Source organism: Corvus hawaiiensis, chromosome 3 (assembly GCF_020740725.1).
Source record: "Corvus hawaiiensis isolate bCorHaw1 chromosome 3, bCorHaw1.pri.cur, whole genome shotgun sequence".
In the NCBI taxonomy this organism is placed as follows: domain Eukaryota; kingdom Metazoa; phylum Chordata; class Aves; order Passeriformes; family Corvidae; genus Corvus; species Corvus hawaiiensis.
The window spans coordinates 7401275-7426083 of record NC_063215.1 but is presented as its reverse complement, the minus strand read 5'-3'; the positions used below and the strand labels follow the sequence as shown (position 1 = coordinate 7426083).

At 45.1% G+C, this 24809-nt stretch overlaps 3 protein-coding genes across 8 annotated transcripts in view; 1 reads left to right on the top strand and 2 right to left on the bottom strand.

Annotated features, from left to right (window-relative positions):
• The window catches only part of FKBP1B (FKBP prolyl isomerase 1B), a 45014-nt gene extending 40851 nt beyond the window's left edge, over positions 1-4163 (top strand). For both annotated transcript variants that reach the window (XM_048299077.1, XM_048299076.1), the window contains 2 exons: positions 842-954; positions 3464-4163. In XM_048299077.1, coding sequence (XP_048155034.1) covers positions 842-954; positions 3464-3592 — 242 coding nt within the window. In that variant the 3' untranslated portion in view covers positions 3593-4163. The remainder of the gene's footprint in view (positions 1-841; positions 955-3463) is intronic.
• A 4415-nt stretch (positions 4164-8578) lies between these two features.
• SF3B6 (splicing factor 3b subunit 6) lies at positions 8579-13529 on the bottom strand. The gene is made up of 4 exons (XM_048298781.1): positions 13311-13529; positions 12952-13070; positions 10259-10397; positions 8579-9758 (listed from the first exon to the last, which is right to left on the bottom strand). Exons 1-4 carry the CDS (start codon positions 13338-13340, stop codon positions 9669-9671), a joined length of 378 nt encoding a protein of 125 aa, XP_048154738.1. The 5' UTR covers positions 13341-13529; the 3' UTR covers positions 8579-9668.
• A 205-nt stretch (positions 13530-13734) lies between these two features.
• On the bottom strand, positions 13735-19610 carry TP53I3 (tumor protein p53 inducible protein 3). Of its 5 annotated transcripts, none has more exons than XM_048299860.1 (7): positions 19523-19563; positions 18362-18439; positions 18018-18160; positions 17076-17343; positions 15619-15831; positions 14673-14869; positions 13735-14076 (listed from the first exon to the last, which is right to left on the bottom strand). In XM_048299860.1, exons 3-7 carry the CDS (start codon positions 18153-18155, stop codon positions 13870-13872), a joined length of 1023 nt encoding a protein of 340 aa, XP_048155817.1. In that variant the 5' UTR covers positions 18156-18160; positions 18362-18439; positions 19523-19563; the 3' UTR covers positions 13735-13869. The 5 variants fall into 5 exon arrangements, with proteins under 5 accessions (XP_048155817.1, XP_048155815.1, XP_048155820.1 ...); XM_048299858.1 differs by lacking the exon at positions 19523-19563 and adding an exon at positions 19318-19495; XM_048299863.1 differs by lacking the exon at positions 18362-18439 and having other exon boundaries at positions 19523-19610.
• Between the last annotated feature and the right edge of the window lie 5199 nt (positions 19611-24809).

Genomic DNA, 24809 nt, shown 5'->3' with positions numbered 1-24809 from the left:
ATTCTAATACATAAATATTGGCCCAACCTTGCAATATCCAGAGAAAAGCATTTTAAGTACCAGGTACTTATAAATTGAAAGCTACCATAGTTACCCACCATTTGAAAAGAGAAGAATAGCCAATCATGTAGTGCTCTGTGAAGGTTTGTCCATTTGCTGAGGAATCTGGGCATGTGTTCAAAACCCATGGATTGAAACTGTGCCCATCCAAAGGAACGAGTAACGTTCTGTGACCGTGTCTTGTGGCTGAATGAAAACACGAAGAACCAGGGTAGTAGAACGTTCATATAAATGTCTTTGCTGTTTTCATGTTTGTGAATGCAGAGTCTCTTCTGTTCCTTCTGTATGAGGAAGAGACATGCAGTTGTCACGTTGTGTGGAAGTTTCACACACATGGTGTGGGATGACCCCGTTTGTGTAACACATGTTATTAGGGGCAGCCCTGGATCAGGCATCTGCCTTGGGATTCTCTCTTCTGCTGCCTCCCACTTGTTCCTTGCCTGCTTTTATCTGCTTAGGCAGGGAGCTCCACTGTGCAAACAACAGCTCATCTGTATGTCTGTGCAATGTTTGGTGCAGTATGGGTTATAATCTGTTGCATTGAGAATAATAAAAATAATGTATTTCCATGTTAGACCCTAAATTACAGGAAGGCAAAGGTAACAATAGGGTACCACTGCAGTTGCCTCTTCTGACTTACCCATTTTGAATGAGGCTTCAAAGTGAAAATGAAAATGAGCAGCTGATGTGACCAAGACATCAATTTTTCACTCCTTCCCTCTCCTCCAGCACTTGAATTTAGATGTAACTCAGGCTGAAACTGTGTGTCTTGTTTTGGCAGGAATGCTACAGAATGGAAAGAAGTTTGATTCCTCCAGAGACAGAAACAAGCCTTTCAGGTTCAAGATTGGCAGGCAAGAAGTCATTAAAGGATTTGAAGAAGGGGTTACACAGGTACTAATAAATTGTTCTGGTTGAACCTGGAGCTGGCTGAAGAGTGTGTGAGCTCAGCAATGTCCAGGGCAGTGGTGACAAGACCAAGTGGAAATCACAGTGTAGGACATGGAGTGTGTTTGTGAAAGTGTGGTGCATTTGAGCAGTAGTTTCCATCCATCCATCCATCCATCCATCCATCCATCCATCCATCCACCCACAGCTATCCTCTGCTCATGAGCCTTTCCCCATGGTATGCATTTGGGAGGGGAGAGGTGAAGTCCCCTCCCCAGGTGCCCTATAAGCCCCGTCTCTCTCCTGTGGGCAGCTCCACAAACAGACAGCAGTGGCCTTTAAAATGTTGAGGTGGCAGCTCTTTATGGGACGACCTCTATTCAGCTACTCCATAAAAGTCCAAGCTGCTGTTTTTGATGACATCCATGACCCAGCTACAGATTCTGACCCTTACTCAATGAGGTACCAAACTGCACTGCTAACATTTTTATGACTTCAGACTCACAGCTACAAAACATTCACTGGCCAACCCTATGCTGAGAGAAAGAAGACTGCCCTGCATTAATTACAGTTTTGAGTGCCAGCACAATAAAAGCCCCACAATACAATTCACTGCCAGGTCTTGCTTTTTGTGCAGTGCTGTGAGGGCTCCCCTCACGTGAGGAGTGTGATCAGGGTGCTCAAGTGCATGAGTGAATGAGATCAGGGTGCAAATTCCTCCTGACTTCCCATTTCAGGATCCAAGAGCTCAGTGTAGAAGGCAACTGCTCAAATACTCTCATAGGAACAGCTTCAACAGGAACAACTTGTGATGCATAAATAAAGAAGGGAAGAATGCAAAATGAGAAACAATCCACTGAGGAATGATGCAACCATGCTTTTCCAGAGGGAGGTGGAAGAGAGAAGCATTTCCAGCCCTGTGGAGAAAGCAATGCAAACATTCCCTTCCCTCCAGCTAGAGAAGTCCATTTGAGGAATCCTAGACTGTGAAAAATACCACCTTCTTCTGAAGGATTTGAGTTGGACTGTTTATTATTTGCTTTGCAGAGAGGCCTAAGAGAGCTCAGGACTGTAGAGCTGTAGGAACCAGAAGCCAGTACAGATAAAGCAGCAGCATCAAGCACTGGGTGAATCAGTTCATCCCTTCCTTGACCGCTCTCACTCCTCGGCTCCTGTCCCTTAGAAAATGAGTGGCTGATAGCCATTCCAGAAACCTGTGTGGCCACACGCTGCCCTGCTGCTCCTCCTAGTGGATCACTGACACAAGTCGAGCTCGTGGCTGTCTCCTTCCACCCCAGGGGTTGAGGGATTTGGGGAGTGTGATGGACAGACTCTCTTGGAACAAGGCAGTTCCCTATATCCAGCATGTGGATTTTGCAAGCCTTGGTGTAATGACTGTCAGATGTCAGGAGGGTCTGCATTCCTCTGCTCAGCTTCTGACAGTTCAAGTTTGCCTCATCCCTAAAGCCCCAGGCACGACCTACCAGCTGCCTGGTTTGCAGGGATACATCCAAGCACTGGACAGAGCCCCATGCAGAATCTCTGTGGGGACCAGGGGAGGTCATCGGCTTGGACATTCTCAGCCCCATGCCATGAATACTCCTTGAATGTGGGAAAGTTAATATTCACATATTTCTTCTACCCAAAGTAATCGACTCTCTAGCTTTGGTATATTTTATAGAACCTGAAAATACTCAGGAGGAGCTATCACATAATCTGTAGTCCAGTGATGTGCCCGATCTTGGGAGAGAGGTCTGAGTTAAAATCACTGCTTCAAGGCCAGTAAATATTCCATCACCAGTGTAAGGTGCATGAACAGAAGTTTGAAAATGTTCCAAAATTCCCAGAAGGTAACTCCAGATCTCAGTGAGCAGTTCCCTTCAGAGCGAGCCTGGAGTGAGGGAAATCAGCATTCCTGCCCATCCCAGGGACAAGGGCTCTCTGCCTGGATAAGCAGCATAAGTGAGATGCCTGCCCAGGGGCTTGGACTGAGTTTAGAGAAGTAAGTGCTGAACCTGGCTGTGTTTGGCATTGATCTCTGAGAGCTCTGAGGGCCTTTTCCTAGTGCCTGCTGATGGTGTTCCTTGTACCCTGCACTCTGCAGAAGGAACTCAGCCGGCCCCAGTTTAGGCAGGATGGACCAAACACCGTGTTAAAAAGACTTTGTGTCACTTCCAGGCGGTTCTGGCAGTTTAAATAACTGCTGTGAGAGGCCAGAGCAGTTATGAGGCCCATGTCTGAGCTGTTTGTGGCAGCTTCAGCTTGAAGCAAACCCGTTTTGATTCAGAATCATAGAGTGGCTTGGGCTGGAAGGGACCTTAAAGATCTTCTCCTTCCAAGCCCCAGACTCAATAATCTTAAAGGTCTTTTCCAAACTAAACAATTCTGTGAATCTGGTGATCCCAACCCTCCTTGATTCTGTAAATCTGCCAAGTAGTGGGAGTTTTATTTTGTTTTCCTCCTAATCCTGTTTTTTTTGTCTTCTCTTTTCCTTTCTCTGCCATCCAAAACCCAGATGAGCTTAGGACAAAGAGCAAAGTTGACCTGCACACCTGAGATGGCCTATGGAGCCACAGGCCACCCTGGGGTCATACCTCCCAATGCCACCCTCCTCTTTGACGTGGAGCTTCTCAGGTTAGAGTGAACCTTCCCGAGGGAGTTGGCTGGAGACATCTGTTAATAACCATCCGTTCCTTCCTGCCTTGCCAGCGGTGGGAGGAATCTTCACTGGAATCCCAACCTTCCCTGCTCGAGCTGTCCTGTCAGTAGCACCTGACGCTTGATTTCCTCTGCCTTCCTTCTCTTTTATAACTTTGTGGTGTCCGTATTTGCCTTTTAATAGAAGCTCTGCTCTGAGGAAAAACGTCTCCCGGTGTAACATTTTCAAGTTGTACATTTTATTTAATTTGCATGTACGAAGAATTCACGGTGATGACTGAAAATATATATAAATATAAATATATATATATATTCCTTATTGAAAAAACCACTGCCTTACTGTACACTTAAACCAAGAAAAAATAAAAACCACAAAAGGTGCTCAAAAAAAAAAAATCCAATGTACACCTTGTACATGAACGGGCATTAGCCAAACAGAGTTACCTGCGCTGCCACTTTTCTCAACTTGTACGTTCTGCTTGCTGCTGTTTTAAAAAATACTGTCTCATTTAAGAATTATAAGTATATATATAAAACAATAAAATCTTGATACTTTACAGTTTCTCTTCCTGTTTTTCTCTTCCGGCCACCAGGATACTTTTTGCTGTATAGGAAGTTCTTCAACCATCAACCCATCTTTGGTTAGTTATTCCTCTTATATGAAGTACATGTAGCTCCATGCACTGCTTCTATTAGAGATGGCCCAGTGGAAGATCTCTGTGGGACCAGAGGTACATGCAAGTAAGGGCTGCTGGGACAGAGAGGTTTCCTGACTCTCCATTTCCCCTGCCTCTATGGCCCCGCAACTCTGGCCAAAATCTGGTTGCTGAAGAGGTGGAAGGTGCTGCTTGTCAAAGAGATGCAGTGCTGGGCTAATTCTGTGCCTTTACAACAGTAAAACTACTGTAATATTTTCTACTGGAGCTGAGCAAGGCTAGAAAAGAGCAGGATTTTGTGCATCCACCTTTCAACAGAAATCTGTGGGATGATGTGGCCACTGAACACTCTGGGGTTTTTGGGCTGCATCAGCTGCTGCTGTTTACAAAGCCTGCAAACTTACTGTGCACCGGGCCTCTGGCACTTGAGACTCAGCAATATTTATTTCATTTGCTGGTTATATGAGTTCATGAAATGCTGGTTTCTCCTCTGGGGACAGGAAGATGTGTACGCTGTAATTCACCTGGATTTGGGAGCAGGACCTGATCAGTGAAGCTTTCTCTGTGCTGTTATTTTGCCTTGTCTAAGTCTGATTTCTTTCCATTAGGCTCATTTTTCCTCTCTGCTGTAAAAAACCAGAGCATCACTGGGTTCTGATGTTACTTTTCTTTAACTTGACTATAGACTATTTGCATGGTTTTCTACTAATGGATGTTTTGATGGGAATATTTCAAACAGTTGTGCTGTGTTCTTTTATCTGTGTAAGGAGAACACTCCAGCACTCAGACAGCAAGCTACAGAGGTGACCCCAGGTGCCACCTCCTGGAGATGGGAGAGGGAATGAGCACAGAGCAGCAAGACTGATGATCTGGCCAGGGACCATGGCCTGTGGTCTTCTCTTTCCAGATGTTCATTTTACCCACAGAGCTGCATTTATTTCAGCTTGTTAATTAATAAACCCATAAATCCGTATCTTACAGGTTGTTATACACTGAGCAGTGTAATTTTTTTTTTCTCTGCATTCCATAAAGAAATGAAAGGATTTTCAGAACCCTTTTTTTGGTGGAAATCTCAGGTCACTGCAGCAGCTGTGTTACAACGTCCACTAATAGTTCTTTTATTTAGGACAGGGTAATTTCCTGTTAAAAAATTCGTAATTAGATCTGTCAGGATCTGATGTCCACCACCTTTCCCAAATCATTTGAAAAGGTCCCTCTCTCCTTTGCCACTGCCCTGGCCTCTGTTGCTGGCCTTCCTTTCACCACTGGGTCACAGACTGCACCTCCTAAAGTCTTGGTTAAAGGTGGTGTGGCCTGTTGTGCTTGTCAAACACAGTTTGATTCAGCACATTGGTCTAAGCTGTTCCTCTCAATGGTCCAGTTTAAGTTAGTTGCTTATTACAAAATAGAAAAAAATCCAAAGTATCACAGAATCACAGAATGGTTTGGGTTGGAAGAGACTTTAAAGGTCATCTTATTCCAACCCCTCTGCCATGGGCTGGGACACTTTCCACTAGATGAGGTTGTTCAAAGCCCCATCCAACCTGGCCTTGAACACTTCCAGGGATGGGACATCCACAGCTTCCATGGGCATCCTGTTCCAGTGTCTAACCATCCTGACAGTACAGTTTTTTCCTAATACATGATCTCACCCTACCTTCTGCTAGTTTGAAGCCATTCCCCCTTGTCCTGTCAGTACATGTTCTTGTAAATAGTCTATTTTTCTTGTCAGCACCCTTCAGGTACTGGAATGCCACAATTAGGTCACCCCAAAGCTTCTCTTTCCCAGGCTGAACAATCCCAATTCTCCCAGCCTTTCCTCATGGGAGAGGTGCTCCATCCCTCTGATCATCCTGGTGTCCCATCTCTGGAGTGGCTCCAACAGGTCCACATCCTCCCTGTGCTGGGAACCCCAGGGCTGGACACAGCACTGCAGGTGGGGTCTCACCAGAGACTGGCACCTGGTTTGGGCCCTTTCCTGAAAAGCCCCAACGGTGAATGGCGATGCCAAGGATTGTGTGAGTGACCCTGGAATGGCCCTGTGCTCCCTCCATTCCCACTTGGCCTTGCTGTTTGGGAGCTTCTGCTGCATCTGAGGCAACAGGCAGGGCACGGCTCTGCCCTTCCAAGTTCCTTACCAGGGAAACCACGTTCCTGCTGGGCTCTGAGAGCTGATTGTACTCAATCTTATCCCCTCTATCTGCAGAGCTGCTGCTATGCTCTTCCCCTCTGCCTTCACAGTACAACCAGCCATTACCCACTCTGTAAAATCCTTATTACAGCTGGCTGATGAAGCTCTCCCTCATCGCCTCCTCTCTGCAGAGACCTTGGTTGGAAACAGGGATTATTACATTTTTCATGCCAATTTCATTAAAAAGAAAAAATCTGAAAGGAAAACTAATTGTGCTTTGTGATACTTAGGGAAATTAAGTCTTCAAGGAAATGTAATCTTCAGCTCTTTATTTGACTGCAAATGCGTTAATTTATTTAATTGTATCATCAATCAACACAGTACATATAATTATTACCCCTATATAATAGATTGGAAAAAATTTACTGTCATTGCTTGTGTAATCAGATATACTCTTGTTACTAATTTCTAAACAGCATCAGTGGAAAAAAAAATGACCTTCCAGTCTTAATTTCATGTCCTACTTCCTGAAAAATTAAACGGGAAGTGAGCACACACAGAGCCAGCACAGATGCAGAGTGCCGAGGCTGGTAACATCTGCTTTATTTACTGGCCCTCTGCCATTCATGAGCTGAACTCATTTCCCTGTTCTTTGATATTACATTTCAAACAAAATCTTGAGCAGATCTCATCAAAACAGTCCTCCGGGCATTCCATTTCCATTCCCCCTGTCTTGCAGGTACAAATTATTATTTCATTTTACATGTGCAGGGACACTGAAAGCCCTGAACAGGCACTAGAAGAAAAACTATGAAATGGAATATTTAATGAAAGGCAGCAGCTGAGCTCTCAGAGAAATCAAAAGCTGCTGATCTTGAGGATTCATTGAAGGAATTTTTATTAATCCTATTACCCTAAAGAATTGCTTTTTATATGTGTTTTTCAAACAGCACCAAATCCTCATCAAAACAGACACTGCAGTGCAAGCACTATGCTCTCTGCTATTGACAGAAGCAATGTGGTATTTGCATATGATTTAAAACAAGGCTGGCAGCACCCAGCACCATTATTGTCACTCTGGTATTTATTATCAGTGTTCATTATTTATTAGAACCATAAATCCAGCATGGCAACAAGCACCTCCAGTTCCTGTTACAGCAAGGAGTCTTCTCAATGCCCAGCAGTTGGTGTAAATGATTTCAGTTATCCAAGTGTTTGGTACATGGATGTGTACATATATACATGGCTCATATAAATAGATATATTTATATATGTAGAAGATATATATTTGGGAGCAGAGCAGTTTGTAACCCTTGAAAGGCTGTGGATGTTCACATAGAAGCAAATTCCCCAGCAGGATTTCATTAATTTCAACATTTTTAATGCAATCTGGTTCTTGCCTGAGAACTCTCAGTTTGTGTTAATCTGATAGGCAGGACCTGGCAGCCAGGCTGGCCATGGAGGGACTGCTCACCTAACCCAGCTTCCCAGCTCCAGGTCTCTCAGTACCTGTTCCCAACCTCAGCCAGGGTCACTGCGGCCTGCAAGGTTTCTTGCTGCAAAAGGCGGCATCAGTTTTAAGGGAAGGATGCAGGGATGGAGGAATCACACACCAAGAGTGGCTCTGGCTCACATCCCCAAAGCCTGTGTGCAAGGGCAGATCTGCTCCAGTGGGATGCTCCTGGGTCAGGCACAAGATGGGACTTTGAGCACCCACCCCAAGCTGAAATCACACGGGAGCCATCGTGGCTGCCTTCCCCCAGAGCTGGCTTGAGGCTCACTCTCCATGAGCCATTACTGAACTTTTCTTTGTAGCATCTGATTTATTAATTTGTAATAGCTTCTTTAAGAACAAAGAAAATAGGACAATTCAGTACAAAATGACAAGTGTTTAGTTTGTCTTGGTTCCAGACAGTAAATGTGAATATTGCTGTGAGCCCCTTCCAGCTGCAAAACAAGGTGCACAGCATAGGGCAGCTGCCAGGGATCTCCTCCAGGTGAGATCTGGACATTGTTCCTACAGCTGGGCACCCTCCCGTCACCCGTGACACACACGGACACCCCTGTACACATGGAGACAGAAGTGCCACAGCTCCTACCTGCACCAAACACTCGGGTGATGAATGACTCCCTTCTAACAGGACAGGTTACATGCAGGAGGAGTGCAGCATGAAGCAAGCCTTGATGAAAAAAAGCAAAATATGCATTTATTTTTTCATCAAATGGACACAGCATTGTTCCTCAAGTGACAGAATCCAACAAAAACCTAATTTCAGAAAATGGGAGCATTTCTTTATCACAGTACGATATACTGAAAAACAAAACTGAATTACAAATCTCAAGCAAAGTATGTTTGCATCTGTCCTGGTTCTGCACTGGCTGGAAGTTGTCTGGTCAGGGAGTGAAACATTACATTCATGCAAATAAATCCTCCCAAGGCAGGATACTGCTCATGTTCACACATGTTCCAGCTGGTTCAGAACACAGACAGACGTTATTCTTTCCCAATTCCGAGATACTAGTTATGCACACTGTGGATCACACTTATCTCTATACACAGGACATGAGTACTAAAAAAAGAGCCAAAAAAAAGGTAAATTTGTTTTTCTTCCACCAGATGCTACACCTAAAACGGTATGTACAGAAAATGTGTTACAGCTCAACCATGCCAAGTAGAAAACAATTGCACTACAGGTATCAAAATGAAAACCTTCATCTACTGCCTCATTTTGGTCATGTGTTCTTCAATTCACACCAAATCCTCAGTCAAACCTGGGACACACCACAAAGCCCTCAGACACTTTTTTTTGTATTGTGAGAGCTGGGTTGTTCCACTGCAGCTGATCAAAGCTGGCACCATCCCTGGGAACAAGGTACTTGGTCTGGAGTCCCCATATCAGCTGGATCCTTTTAAAAGGCTGTTCGTCTTCTACAGTTTGTGAAAGAAACTTTGTTACAAACATGGGCTTGGGCTTGCTTTGTTCAGTCACAGAACCTGCTCGGTCTGTTTCTGAAAGCTCCTGCTCAAAACAGGTCAATGCAGCCTTTACCAGGTCACCCTCAGAACAGAGAAGGCATGTTGCCTTGGGGGATTTAATATTAAAGCAGATCTCCCCATGTTCTACATGAATTTAATTCTAATCTGAAGATACAAAGACTCATATTGCAGCTTATCAAATTTGTAAGAGAAAAAATTACACTTTGTTAAAAATTCCTATGTTTAGGCCAAGAACTCGACGGCAGCATTTGAAAACAGTTTTCCAAAAAAGATCAGTTTATTTTGGTGGGTCTGTGTTAATTCCGTATTTTTCCTTGAGAAGCTTAAGCTGTTCTTCTTTCTTCTTTGTGTCCATCTTTTGGAATGCCTGTAATTAGGAAAATAAAAAATGTCAGAAGACAAAAGAAGTCTCATCTTATGACAAGTTATTTCCCTGTATCGCAGACATCACTGTGAACTCCCACCACCATCACACACACACAGAGAGCGCTGTTTGATTCTTGCCCTGGAGAATGTCACAGGGCCCTGGACACTGTCAGTGACAGGGACGAGAACTGCAGACTTTTTACCCATAAACAAGATCTCACCTCTTGCTGCAGCTGTGCAGTTGTGGAGCTTCTGCACCCTCTTCTCCAGAGTACATCCCTCACAAACATGTTTTTCACTCCCTTTGTCCAAAAGTACTTTTTTTGCACACAAGTCACCAAGTAAATGTGAAACTGACCATGTATCCCATTCACTCCCTCTAACAGTTTGGGTTTTATTTCTTAGAAATACCCACACAACTGCGTTTACAAACTGATGCTGGGGTTGGTTTTTTGTGACAGCTCTGTTGAGAGGTGACTTCCCCAGCCCAGGTGCACGTACCCTGTTTGCATTGTAGTACAGAACCACGAGGTATCTGTTGCACACGTTGAACCCCGACAGGTGGTCACAGGCGTTCTTGGCATCGAAGATGTCCTCATAGACCACGTAGGCTGTTCCTCTGGTCTCAGGGGTATTTCCACTGCAGAGCAAAGGTCAGATTCAAGGTTACATAAAATGAACAAGAAATAGTTTGTTTATTTCACAGTGACTGAGATTAGCTGAACTAATGCAACTTCACTAAAAACAATTTTTTATTTTTTTCTAGGTATTAAACTACATCCCTGCTTTCCACACCAAACAGTTCAGAGCCAGAGACAACAGTAAAATGAGCTCCATAAGGGAAATGCACCTCTCCGCAACAACTATCAGTACCTTTTGTCAGGGCTGTCATATGTCTGGAAGTAATTTCAGTCTTTATTATAGCAATTAGCTTTTACTTAATGTTACAAGACCTGGCTGTCAGTTAGTGGCTGGCTGGATCAGATGTGGCCCTAGGATAGAACAGGGCTCCTGGCATATCACAAAGTCAATTTAAGAGGTTCAGAACAGCCCTGCTGGTGCAAGCCAAGGCACAGCCATCACCCATGGGAGCAGTTCCATGCCCTTTGCCTGAAGGATGGGACACAGGTCTGGACGCGTAACAGTAATGAGCCCACAGGGGCTGCAGAGTTTACAGATCCCAAAAGTCTCGACTAAAAGACACCTAGAGAGACTTAAAATCAGAACAACTGTCTCTAAGGTGCTTCTGAGAACTCCTGAGGACAAATGGTATCACACATATCCACACTGAGGTGTGTGCAAAAGTGAGGAGGAGAATGGGATAAAAACTGCACAAAGCACAAAAGCCTTCACAAAGGGGCTTACACGTTATGCCTTGTCACTGATGACGTTGGGATTTCTGTGGGAAGCAATGTTAATTAGTAGCTCTGAACAAACCACTGGATGCACAAGCTAGCACGTTGCTTCAATGGAAAACTCTTGGTAAGTCCTAATTCTCAATAGGTCCCACTGTCATGCTGTTCCAGCCCACGTTTTCAGAAAACTCAAGTACTAGCTCTTCTTTATGCTCATTAGCAAAGAATTCCACCTATTTAGTCAGGCAGTGTTTACACTGCCCGTTGTTCCTTCAGCCACTTCTCCAGTCTGCGCTTCTCTGCGCAAGAAGGGTCTGTCCAGTGTCACTTCCTAGCATGGCACCAGCAGCACATGTCCCCTTGGTGTCCTTTGCTTACTGAGGGCAAATCTGTAACACTCACTTTACACAGTGAACACTCAAACAGGCTGCCCAGAGAGGCTGTGGATGCTCCATCCCTAGAAGTGTTGGATGGGGCTCAGAGCAACCTGGTCTAGTGGAAGGTGTCCTGTTGGGGAAGATGAAACAGGAAAGCCTTGGAAATATGATTGCCTGACAAAAGATTTTGGGAATATGAAAACTACAGGCAACATCGAAATGAAAGCCACTTTTGAAATACCAGGTCTTAGTTACTGAACAACTAGAAAACAATGGTATGGCCGACTGAAGTAATCCCCTCTTGATGGAACAATACCCTCTGCTTGCAAACAGGTCCAAGGGTCAGAGCAGACCCTACTAGCTCAGCAGAAGGGGTCCAAAGAGTAGTTTTTAGAAGTTAAGATGTAACACTCTATGGTAATATAAGAACTCTTATAGGCTGTATGTAAATGCTATAGGATTTGTATCTTGTATTAGATTGGTTAGTGACAATTAGAATATTCAGTACAGAAGATGATTTATTGTATTGTAACCAGGACTTCAGACATTCCTCACTTCCACTTCTATTCTTGCTCTTACTCTTGCTCTTACACTCTCTCTCTCTCACCCGTTTACTCTCTTGCTCTCTTGGGCCTGCTCAGAGCTGAGTCTACCAGCTCTGAGCAGTGCCCCAATACCCAAGCCTTTTACAATAAACCGGCTGTGTCCCAAGACCTGCCTATAGAGATCTCTCGTCTCCATCCGTCACCGTCTACGTCCGGCCGTCCCGACTGGACCCCAGAACCCCCGGTAACCTACAGTGTCCCTGCCCATGGCAGGGGATTGGAATGAGCTGGTCTTTAAGGTCCCAGCCAACCCTCCTGTGATGATCAAAGCTCAGGTCCTAAACATTGGAACTAACCAGGAGAAGAACCTCAGAGCTGCTGCAGGCATGTACAATCTCCATGCATTTCAGAACCAAAGGCACAGTCACATCTCCACTATCCAGACCCGGTTTGGCTCGAGGACATCCTGTCTGTGGCACACAGGGGTTGCTCCTAGTATTTGTTTCTAGTTCACTGGTCCAGCAAGAGCAGCATCTCTGTTTTCCCACTGATCAATTATTGGATACTCATAAAGCAGGAATACTGTTTGTGCTCTACTTCTGCCTTTCCTATTTTTACCCCAAATCAAGGTAAAACCTCAGCTGTATTTGAAAGTTAAGCAAACTAGTCTCTCATATTTTATCAACATCCCCAAGTTCATTTCAAATTTAAGCTCCTTCTCCCCACCTCCCAGCACAGTAATTTTCTAACAAATTCATTTGTTAAGAGCATCATCACATCCCACTCTGGCACTCGGGGCGCTGCTCCAGGGCATTGAACCTTTCCAGCTGTGGAACCCAGCTCCCACCACCGCGGCAAGAACACTGACACTGGAGCACGTGAAACCCTTCACGGCCCAAAAAACCTGAAATACTCACACTCTGATCTGCCGGATGGGCCCGTACTTCCCAAAAATGTCGTACATCTCCTCGGCCGTGATTTTGTACGGCAGGTTCCTGATGTACAGGATCCGGTTGACCTCCGGAGGGAGCCGGATCTGATGGGGGAAGGACAGGCGGTGTGTTAGACCCAAGGCACGTATTACAAACCTTAAACCCAGCAGCTTACGGGTTAAATCGTGGAATCACTGAACCACGGAATGGTTGGGACTGGAAGGAGCCTTAAACATCACCCAGTTCCACCCCCCTGCCGGGTTCCCGTCAGAGCAGCGAGGTGCCTGAAGCGGGACGAAGCAGGAGCCCACCCCGGCAGGGACGGGACAGGGCAGGGCACTCACGTTGGCTCGTTTGGCTGCTTGCATCGCCATGGCGGCGGGCGGTGGGTGGGGGCCGCGGCCTGGGACGGAAACACCGGCGGGGAAGAAGGCTGGAGCGGAGACAACGGCGGGGACCGAGCCTGGAACGGAGAGAGCGGCAGGGACCGGGAGCGGCGGGCAGGAGACCCGGATCTATCCCGGCGGGCAGCGCGCGCTCCCCTCACGGAACCGGATCTATCCCGGCGTGCACCGGCCCACGTGACACGGCAGCTATCCCCACGTGACCCCGGCGTCTAGCCCCACGTGACCCCGGCATCTAGCCCCACGTGACCCCGGCAGCTAGCCCCACGTGACCCCGGCAGCTAGCCCCACGTGACCCCGGCAGCTAGCCCCACGTGACCCCGGCCCCGGCCCGGCCCCGCGCCTTCCATCCGCGGTGCCAGAATTGCGACAGATACATCTTTAATAAACGCTTCCATAGCCTTTCCCCTTCCTCGCCCCCCACACGAATCGGTCTGGTTTGGAGCAGGAGCGGCAGGATGACCGCAGTGCAGTCCCCGCAGTGACTGTCCCAGAGCAGCTACTGCAGCGGCCCTTTCTTGAAGCAAACGGGAATTTCGATGACGATTTTGCCGATGTTCCTGTTTTCCTCCATCGCCCTGTGTGCCTCGGCGATGGCGTGCAGGGGGTAAACGCTGTCCACGAGGGGCTGGAGACGCGGGGAAGCCCCTCCGGAAAAATGGGGCAGCACCTCCTCTGTGAAGGCTCTGACCAGCCGCTCCTTGTACTGGGGAGAGAAAACACCTTCAGGGTTATTTCCCATCATTTCACTGACTGAGGTGTCTTTGAGCGCGGCGTTTAAAACGTACACAGCCCTCAAGGAGACACCTTCTGACATTCTCATAGTGAAATGGAGATAAAAACACCTGACCGGTCTAAATTACAAACAAGAAGAAAGCTTTTAGATTTATTGCATCTTAATTGAATGAAATTCTCCAAAGCAAGTGTTGTAAGCTCAGTGCAGAGCCATTTAAATCAAACTGATATAAAGTTCTTGTAAATATTCTGTCTTAAACCATGCACAGAATCTGCCCAATCACTGGACCTTTATTTTTTCTTAGGCCAAATATCTAAACGATGGTACTCATGAAGCACATTAAGAAATCCTGGGTGTCATTACTCTCATTCAGGGAGGAATTTGATAAAAATAGAAAAAAGGACATTTTAACTTAGTTTTGTGACATTTTCCAAAGTATGTAGTAACAGTTCAAGGTGGGGCTTTTTTGGCAAGGATGTGTTTAACACTGGTTTTAAAAGAAAGCTCTCAAAACTATGAATGATTTTAAGATCAAACTGCACACACTGCTTATAGCCACTACTTGCCTCCTTGTCTCGGGACCGTAACAGGCTCGTGTGGATGCTGGCTCTTTTGGAAAGCAGCCTTGCCAGCAAATCCCCACGGACTTCACCTCCACTCAGCAGTCCATAAATAATCCACCGGCCATCAGTATTCAGACAGTTGAGATTCTTCTCCCAGTATGAGCCACCAACACAATCTAAGATAATGTCTACTCCAGAACCTCAAGTAGAAACAGAAGAGATTTCAGCAGTGAAGTCAAGCTGCATTCAGTGTAGGATAATTTCAGGCAAAACTAAGACCTTGTTATTTATAGGTTTATTGCAGAATCAACCCTGCAATTCTTATTTAAGTCTTTCTACTGAAATTAGGAATTGGCACAGTGATTTGTAAGAAATTACAGAATCAGGCACAAAAAAAAGAATCATCAGTTACCCAGAAGCAGACTCAGGCAGAAACCACCCCAAATACTTAGAAAAGCTACATTTTTCTAACTGTTCAATAATTAAGCGTGGTGAGGCCTTGGCACAGGTTGCCCAGAGAACCTGTGGATTCCCATCCCTGGAAATGTTCAAGGCCAGCTTGGATGGGACTCTGAGCAACCTGGTTGAGTGGAAAGTGTCCTTGCCCATGGCAGGGGGTTGGAACGGGATGATCTTTAAAATCCTTTCCAACCCAGGCCATTCTATGATTCTGTAATGATTCAAACACGAAGTGTGAGGATTTGGTCCCACAGTTCCTTCGGAAGCAGCAATAACAAGGCACAACATTTATGCCCAAATGAACACAGACAAAGAGAGCCCATGCAGAAAACACCACAATTAAACAAAGGAAAGGCCCATTCTGGGCTGAACAGGATGTCAGGTTGTGCTAACAGGGTCGCTACTGTCTGCTCCCTCACCAAGAGACAGCTGAAACTGTGTGTGCACACATTGGGAGGTTCATTCACACCTCTCACAGAGAGATTTTTACCTTGGGTGAACTCCAAGACCTTTTCACTGAAGTCTTCAATCTTGTAGTTGAACCCTGCAGCTGCTCCAGCATTTGCTGTTGCTTCCAGTTTCTCCTGAGTTCCTGCTGTCACAATGGGAATAGCCTTTGCCAGTCTCACCAGCTGAATGGCTGCCACGCCAACCCCGCTGGCTCCAGCATGGATCAGCACTGTCTCGCCCTCCTGTACTTTACCTGGAGGAGGCCATAAGGAAAGTGGTCACCCTTTGGCATCACCTTTGGATTAAAACATGAACAGTCTGGAAGATACTGAAGAGGAGGTTGAAAGAGATGCCCTTGGTTGGGCTTTGTTTACATCTTCATAGCCTTCACAAAAGAGACAAATCCAGAAGTAGCAGAGGTCTCAGTGTGCTGACAGGACATCATTTAACCAGCCTCAGTGGAAGGACTTTGTCTTGGCCCTGTGCAGTTCTGGGCATCTGTGACCAAGATGCTTAATGAAGTGCACTCACAGCTTTTTTATATCATCAGTAACATACACACTTGGAGGATGTTCATACTCAGAAATCAGGCACTCAGCAATGGAGAAATACCAGAAATGCTGGCTAATATTAAGGACCAGTCCTACCAATCATTTTACCATCTATCAGTTGCATTAATTTGTATTCCACTGATTGCTACTGAAAGTGAGGCACCAAGTAGCCTCCCACTAACCTCTAGGAAGCAACACTTCTCAAAGCAAATCTGCAGGGATGTTTGGAACTGTTGTTCCTGATTGGATCTTTTAGATGCTACTGCTGAAGAGTGTAGAAGAAGGATATTTCTCATCTGAGGAAAACCCTGGGAAGTGCTACTGTTTATTACCTTGGCAGCGCATTTTTAAAATTAAGAATGTGAGCTTCTGTCTGTTTTAAATCAGCTCAGAGTGAATTTTACCTACAATTACCTACAATTAATATCTCTGTTAAACCAGGTACAAGATGTTGGCTACTGCAGACCCACAGGCAATTAGTGGTAAACTTCATGATACGGTCATGCATGCAGTGAAGCCAAATCCTTAGAAATAAGATGTATTTTCAGGTGTGTGGAGAACATGAATAATTTCAGGGTTTAGGCTTAATGGAAGGTGTCCCTGCCCATGGCAGGGGGGTAGAATTAGATGATCTTTAAGATCCTTTTCAACACAAACCATTCAGTGATTCAAGCTGAAAAATACAGACGAAAAGAAACCTGACCATCTTTCCATATCCTTCCTTGTAAATATGCAATCAGCAGGGTCAGTTGTGATTGGGGAGAGGTGGTCAAGATTCAAGGATTTGTGTCTGGCATACCAGATTCTGACCCATAGGGACAAAGTGACAGTGAAAAGGTTCTTTGAGAGCAAACAACATTCAGATGGAGGCAACAAAGAGAGGATTTTGTAACAGAAAGGAAGATGAGCTGTTTCGGTGGGATAAATGGGCAAATGCGCCTCTCACCTACAAAATGGAGCAGCTGAAATGCTGTTAGCCAGGCTTCAGGAATGGCTGCAGCCTGAGTAAAAGTCATATCTTTGGGAATTGGCATCAGGAGGCCTTCGGGCACTGTCACGTATTGTGCCTGGCCTCCCCCGGAGAGCAGAGCCATCACTGCATCGCCGATCTTCCACTGGCCTGAGCAGCCAGGACCCAGCCCAGCCACGCTCCCAGCTGCTTCTAGGCCTAAAATATCACTTGCTCCTTTGGGGGGAGGGTACTTCCCTCTCCTCTAAAATAAAAAGAGAAGGCAAGGAAGGAAAAGCCAAACATCAGTGAGTGTAATGACTTGCAATATTTCATTCACATGTCACCAGCCTAAATTCCTATTTGTTTCATCCTGGTTTTGCACTGTGCAAATGTTGCAGTAATTTGAGGATATTCTATCCTCTGGAAACACTTCTTGCTTCCTAAGTATTATTCTTCCTAAGTTTTATTCTTAAAATAAGAATAAATTGAAATATTTGTGAGTCTCCTTTGTCCAGGCCAATCCCTACTGTGGAGGTACTTTGGTCTCCATTTGCAGAGCATGGCTTGCAGCTCAAAATAATAATTTGAATGTGAATCTGAATGATTTTCTCCCACTGGAACTGTGCCATTGGAACACTTCCTTTTCATCCCAAATGCCCAGAAAAGGGTCTAAGATCTAGAAAGACCAGAGTTTGGGTTTTACATGTTTTTTTGAAAGGCAGCTGCCTTTCCATGCCAGCCCAGCACTGCTCTGAGACAAAAACATTTATCTGCTGAATCAACAAACATGTCTTCTTTCAACCCTATGGACTCTCCCATCCAAATGCTCACCAGGTCCACACTCTTTTAGCTCATTAGATCTGTCAAGACTTCACAGAGGGGCTTGAAAAATCTGTGTTGTTTTTAGGTGCATAGATCTGCTTAACATACATTTACCTGGAGTAAATCAGCCCGATTCAGAGCACTGGCAGAGACCTTCACAAGAACTTCTCCTTCTCCTGGATCTGGTTTCATCACTTCTTTCATATAGAGATTTTCTGGGCCTCCTGGGCAATCAAAATAGGCTGCAAACATTTTCTCTAAAAAAAAAAACCAAAACAAACCTGAGAAAACCTTGCATGAATGCAGGCACACTTACGTGCAGTGGAAAAATCTCAGTAATGAAAGGTAACAAACGCTATTAAAAATTCCTATTTATTTCCCTTGCCTCAGGAGGTAATTCCTGTGTGCCTGATTTGCTATGGTAGAGGATCTCACTGCTGCAGCAGTCTTTCAGGTACCTTCTCAGATGCTATTCCTGGGATCCTTTTGGCACCAGCAGCTGTTGAGGTGGGCTGAGCTGTCAAGCCTCTTCCTGCCTGGTAAAATCAAATGTGGAACAGTTTTCTCTCTGCTCCCTGGGTACTGGGTGGAAGGAGATCAGGAGAGGGAACCACAACGGGAACAACTATGTTAGTTTTTGAGAGCTGGTACTACACTGAATGCAGCTCAGGATGGGCTGCAGGCCAGAGCCTCTCCAAGTAACCAGGACTGAGTGACAGACCACCCTGCCCTCTGTAAAAATCACTGATGTCTGCACAGGGAAAGCCAAGTGCATACCTAATTATTTGTGGTAAGACTGCAAATGTGGAGTGATAAACAATTTGAAACCTCAGGAATGGCAATCCCCACAGGGTGGTGCTCTATGGCTATTTTATGGTGAATAAACACTTCCAATTATTCATATAAAATGCAATTTAAAGGCTTTTCTTTCTGAGGCTGGCTGTCTATTCGTTGTTTTCAGATGAACCATTTAATCCAATCCCACAAAATTTGCCTGTATCAGCAATAAAATTCAATGGGAAGCCCACCTGATACAGCCCATAACAATTGTTTCTGCTGTCTTAATTGGTTCCAAATTTAGTCAGTTAAAAATAAGATGTGAAAGAAGCTTTTGTCTCTTTTCCATCAGAGTTCATTAACCTGTGTTTTTATAAATTATTGTCACTGCTGCTAGAAGCAGGCCCACAAAAATGTAAAAAAAAAAAAAACCAACCAAACAACAAAAAACCAAAACAAACCAACCAACCAAAAAACCCGAGAGGACCTGAATATTTACATTACTCTCAAATATGCACAGAAAACCACAGGAACTGAAACACGAGTTTCCAACCATTTCAAGCTCTCAGATCTGCCAGCAGTGGCCGAAAACAATTTTAAGAAGCTGTGTGGCTCCCGAGCAAACCCCCGAGCTCACCTTTTTCCTATAAAGAAGGAGGGACACTCTGTGCCCCGGAACAAACCCAGCATGTCCTCGGGAACAGAGTCCGATCCCAGCTCCTCCTCTCCCAGCTCTGCCCTTGCACTCGGCTACTCCCCAGCAGACAAGGGGAGGAACAGGGTGAGGCTGTTTTACTTTGGAGTGACAGATATGAGGAGTCAGAAATATTAGCAGGGCTCACCATTATTTCTGTGAACGACCTGGATTATTCCACGGGTTGGCACAGAAATCTGCTGTCCCGCTTGGCCTTGCAGCAGAGATCAGCTGCTGCCCCAGCACATGGGGAAGCTTGGCCTACTGCCCGTGGCTGTGCCAGTGTGTGGGATGGGGTGTGCTCCAGCTGAGCAGATGCTTTGATTTCAGAATACTGAGTGTCTCGGACCCGATTTACTCCACTGGCACTGAGGGTGTGGGAGCTGTGCCAGCCCTGATACCACAAACCCACTGGGGAGGCTGCCCTGGGCTCCCTTCCTGGGGGACAGCGGTGTTCAGAGCTCGCTGGTTCACATCTGCCAGCTCTCTGCCTTTCCACCTGACGGTTTGGCATCAGAATCATTACTGTTCTAAAAGCCCGATGACATCTCCATGAGGTTTGCAGAAGGATCAGATCACGCCTTTCTCTGTGTCCTAGTCACCAGCTCTTGAGTGTTTGAGCTGTCAGGGAATAAAACTGACACTTCAGATTGTTCAAAAATGGTAACTCATATGTGTAGGATTTTTCTGTGGATTTTTTTCCAGTAATAATGAGATTTTTGGATTCATGCTTTTAAACTCTTCTTCAAAACTGAGCAAATTTAGAATCAAGTATAGCTAAAAATTCTTTTGTTCTCATGTGACTTGGAGAGCTAATAGTTGACGTGTTTCTGAAGATGAAAAGATCATGAAGCCTGGTCTATGGTACACTCAGCCTGATTCAGTCCTGGTAGTGACGTTGTCCCTCCTCCACTGTCCCCAGACAACTTTGCAATCCACTGCAGTTTAAAATAACTTTCTATTGCAGTCATTGACAATGCAAATTCACATGATAAAAATATATTTTATTACTCAAAGATGTACAGGACAGCCTGAAAATGTGTTAATGTAGCAATTTCCTTTGTCCCTTGGGTGACAGCATTAGAAAGATAAAGCAGAGCATCTTAAACCAAATATTGAAGACATTACTTTCAATTCAGTTAAGAAACTTAGAGGGCAGATACATAGGGTAGTCCTTTTATGAGCAGCAAGCCCACAAGTGTTCTTGAAGGAACTGAAGGGAACTCAGCAGCTGGAATGTGGTAAAGCAGCAGTTTCTTATTTAACTTAAAGTTTCAAACTTCTATACTTTATTTCCTAATGAGCACTCTTTAGGTTGATGAAGTCCAAGTTTTCTGCTGATTCGCCTACCTTTCTCTCTAAAGTAGTCTGCTATAATAACACAATGGCATAAATTAAAAAATTAAATCAATTATTATAAAAATCATATATAGAATTGCTATAATGGAGATGCTTTTTTTCAAGTTCAAATCCCCCTCACACTATACTGCACTCAAATGACAACAGTGCTATTTCTATCTGAAAATTAAAGATACTAATACCTATACTCATGAAGTATTAGCTGTTCTAAAGAATACACACTGAGCACTTCAAATAATTTTCAGAAATTTCTTGTAAAATGCACAGAAAAGTTACTTCTTTTTTTTTTTTTTTTTTTTTTTCCCACAAAGAAATCATCCAGAACAACAGGGGCAAACCCCAGAGAATACCTACTGCAAATCTGGCCCTGGAAAAACTTAGCGTTAGTCTTTGCTAGGAACAGTGGCCAGGTATGAACAATGTGACTATTTGCAAGAACAAATAATGTGTGGATATTGTTACAGGATTTCGAAAGTGTTGGCATTTTTTGCAATCTTCCAGCTTTACACTTTCTGCCTTCCTCGTGTAGGAGATAAAAAAGCTCATATCAAATATTATATGGCTCCTGAATTTATTACTGAGCCAGCCAGGCACACTTGGGGCTAAATAACACAATGGCACCTTTTGGACCTGCTTCAGCTCTGTAGTCCTGCAGAAAATAATAGCACAGAACTAGTCTGAGGTTAGCTTAAAGGGGAAGGCTTAGTTGTTAGATTAAATAAATTTCATTCCCCAAGGCTCACCTCTGGGGCCAGCTCTGTTTAATGTCTTTATTGATGGTTTGGATGAGGGGACTGAGTGCACCTGCAGTAGGTGCCCAGACAGCACCAGTTTGGGCTTGAGTGCTGATCTGCTGGAGAGTGGGAAGGCTCTGCAGAGGGATCTGGATAGGCTGGATTGATAGGCCAAGGTCAATTGTTTGAGGTTCAACAAGGCCAAGTGCTGGGTCCTGCCCTTGGGTCACAACAACCCCTGCACTGCCTTAGGCTGGGGGCAGAGTGGCTGGAAAACTGCCCAGTGAAGAAGGACCTGGGGGTGCTGGTGGCAGCAGCTGGACATGAGCCAGGTGTGCCCAGGTGGCCAAGAAGGCCAATGGCACCTGGGCTGTACCAGCAATAGTGTGGCCAGTGAGACCAGGGCAGTGACCATCCATCCCTCTGTGCTGGGCACTGCTGAGGCCACACCTTGAGTGCTGTGTCCAGTTCTGGACATTGTGTCCAGGAAGGACATTGAGGGGCTGGAGCATGTCCAGAGAAGGGAAGGGAGCTGGGGAAGGGTCTGGAGCACAAGTCTGATGAGTAGCAGCTGAAGGAGCTGGGAGTGTTTAACCTGGAAAAAGGAGGCTCAGGGGGGAACACACCACTCTCTACAGCTCCCTGACAGGAGGGTGAAGCCTGGTGGCGGTCGGGCTCTTCTCTCAAGTTACAAGTGATAGAACAAGATGAAACGGCCTCAAGTTGCATAAGGGGAGGTTCAGATTGGGTATTAGGAACAATTTCTTCACAAAAAGGGTTGTGAAGCACTGGAATAGGCTGCCCAGGGCAGTGGTGGAGTCACCATCCCTGGAGGTATTTAAAAGACTTGTAACATGTCGCTGACAGACATGGTGTAGGACTTGATGATCTTTAGGTCTTTTCCAGCCTAAATAATTCTGTGGTTCTGTGATTCTGGGCACAGACAGAGCTGTCATTGGATAGAAGAATGGGCTTGTTTCATGTGCTGTATCAGTAACTTGGTAGCTACAGGTAGTTTCACTGGCATTGTTTCTCCAGAATTAGGTGGAAAATACTTTTATATTGATTCCTGGTATTGAATCTAGATCTATGCTCCCCACAGGCATCCTGGTACAACCACAGCTTTGGGGTTATAGCATGGGCACAGCACATTCCATTCTGCACGTCTCAGGCCAGAGAATGGACCTACCTACCTCCATCTGCTTTACCGGCAGAATCACTGAGCACAAAGTGGTTAAAAAGGACTCCTTCAAAATGCCACTTAAATGGCATCTTTGTTCCAAAAATTGAAGATGTGAAATTAGCAATCACCCTTGCAAGTCAGCTGGGTTGTACTCTGGCACTGGGCTCTGAGGCTGAGAGAACAAGTAGATTTAGTAGAGTGCTGTGCTCCCCACCATTATTGCTGCTTTTTGCTCTGGGTTCACAGAGTTTCTACTTTTGCTGTCACTTCCCAGGAAGCTCTTGGTCTCTCACATTAAAGCCAAAGGTCGATGCACAGACCTGTCTTTCCTTTATTCTGATGATAACTGTTTTCCACATACTTTTTGAGCTGACGAGGCTGTCACTCAGCAAAGCCTGCAGTTGGTTCGTTTTCCTTCTGTTCCGTAAAAAGATAGATGTATAAATGTTCATTCCCCTTCCCTTTTATTTTGGAAAACATATTTTCCTCTTTGTGAAATTCAGGAGTTTCAGCAGAAGAAATAGAAGGCCTCAGATAAGCAAAAGGACAAAATAAAAAGGCACCAGAATTGACCAGCAGGAGAATGGTCCTCTTTCCCAGAAAGGCCATAAAAGTCCAGTTACATTTTTATAGTGTAAGTATTTCTGCTTTTTTTTTTTTTTTCCTGGTATTACATTTTCATCTTGCTGACAGAACAGTCCACAGTGAAAACACTAAGAAGTGAGGTTAAACTTCCTACAACCAGATCAGAGCAGAAAGAGGGGGTTGAGGGTGTTTTCTGGCCTGGGCTTGACCCAAACCAAAAATTATTTTCTTTTTACGTGGTCAGCACTAGCACAGTGTGGGAAAATGACTGGCGGAAAGTTAAAGAAAACTGGGAAGAATCTTGAGGCTAAAGTTATAGTCACATTGTCACTGAAACTACAGGAAGAACAGAAACTCTCCAACAACATCTTTTCAGTGTTAGAAAATCAAGGCATTACTTTATTCTGGCCAGGATATTATGATGTGCAATAGAAATTATTTCATTCACACATGCCCGGGTTGTGCTGTGAAAATCATTCCATCACACATGGTTCTTTACTAGATTTTTCACACATTTATACATACAAACCTAAAGAAATTCACATTCATTGGTCTTAAATTACACAATTCTTAGTGTTTGATCTCCTATTGGTTATTGATCCCTTCACCTTTGATGCTAATTAGGTCCTCATTCTTTGGTTCTCTTATCAATCTTTTCCCAGACCAGGTGTCTCCTACCGCCCCAGAGGGTGATGTTTGTTAATGCTCATTTATCTCCTCTGTCTCTTCTTACTCCAAATCTGTAGATCTTAAGCTCATCAGGCCTTAGCTGGTGAACAGTCTTTTGAAGAGAAACTTCAGTTCTCCTCCCCCTGGGCAAAGATGAACAAACCCCTTGTCCTGGGTTGCAGTGTATTCCATTACCATCCTCATGAGCTGTTGAAATCAGGTGGGGCAGTGTTTCCTTGCCTCCTCCCCCCAGACTATCTTGCTGTTAATGGCCCATCATTGTCCTGCCGCCTGACTCAGAGATAACTCCCTCCGGACTATCTTCTGTTAATGAGCCTAATCAACACCTGGCCTCATGACTCATTACCCCACTGTGAGATGCTCCACCCAGAGGGAGGAACCAAGCATCCCGTCGTGGATATAAGCTGGGACTCTGAACACCAGAGACAACACTTTCCACTGGATTTCCAGAGGACAGGAGTTACACAGCCACCACTGGACCTTCTGAGGAGGAGCAGACCCTTTTTCTACAGGATCACTGCTTCAGAGGACTGCAGCCACCATTCTACCAGACTGCTACCACCACCCTGACTAACAGGGTGCCAGGTTGTATCCTAACTCTGTCAGTTTAACCCAGTGTTATCCGCCTTTATTTTTTCTTCCCCTCTCCTTTTATTTCCCTATTAAATTGTTATTCTGACTTGGTGTCTCCCACTAGTTTGTTTTCAAACTAGTACACCCCTCACTAAAGTTATATGAAAAAAAATATTAAAAGTTGCACCATTTCCAACAAACTGAGGGAAACAGGAGAAGATGTCTTGCTGTTGGCAAATCACTCCTTGTATGTAACACTGAGCATTCCTCTGTCCCAAGGTATGACCAGCCCTTGCTGTATGGAGTCACTC

Coding starts and splice junctions, on each gene's coding strand:
- SF3B6 (XM_048298781.1), bottom strand. CDS start 13,340: ATGGCGATGCAAGCAGCCAAACGAGCCAAC. Junction 13,071..13,310: donor AAGCAGCCAAACGAGCCAAC/GTGAGTGCCCTG, acceptor TTCCCCCATCAG/ATCCGGCTCCCTCCGGAGGT. Junction 9,759..10,258: donor TGTACTACAATGCAAACAGG/GTACGTGCACCT, acceptor TCCTAATTACAG/GCATTCCAAAAGATGGACAC.
- TP53I3 (XM_048299863.1), bottom strand. CDS start 18,155: ATGTTTGCAGCCTATTTTGATTGCCCAGGAGGCCCAGAAAATCTCTAT. Junction 15,832..17,075: donor TCAGCTGCTCCATTTTGTAG/GTGAGAGGCGCA, acceptor GGCCTCCTCCAG/GTAAAGTACAGGAGGGCGAG. Junction 14,077..14,672: donor TACGGTCCCGAGACAAGGAG/GCAAGTAGTGGC, acceptor TTCTCTCCCCAG/TACAAGGAGCGGCTGGTCAG.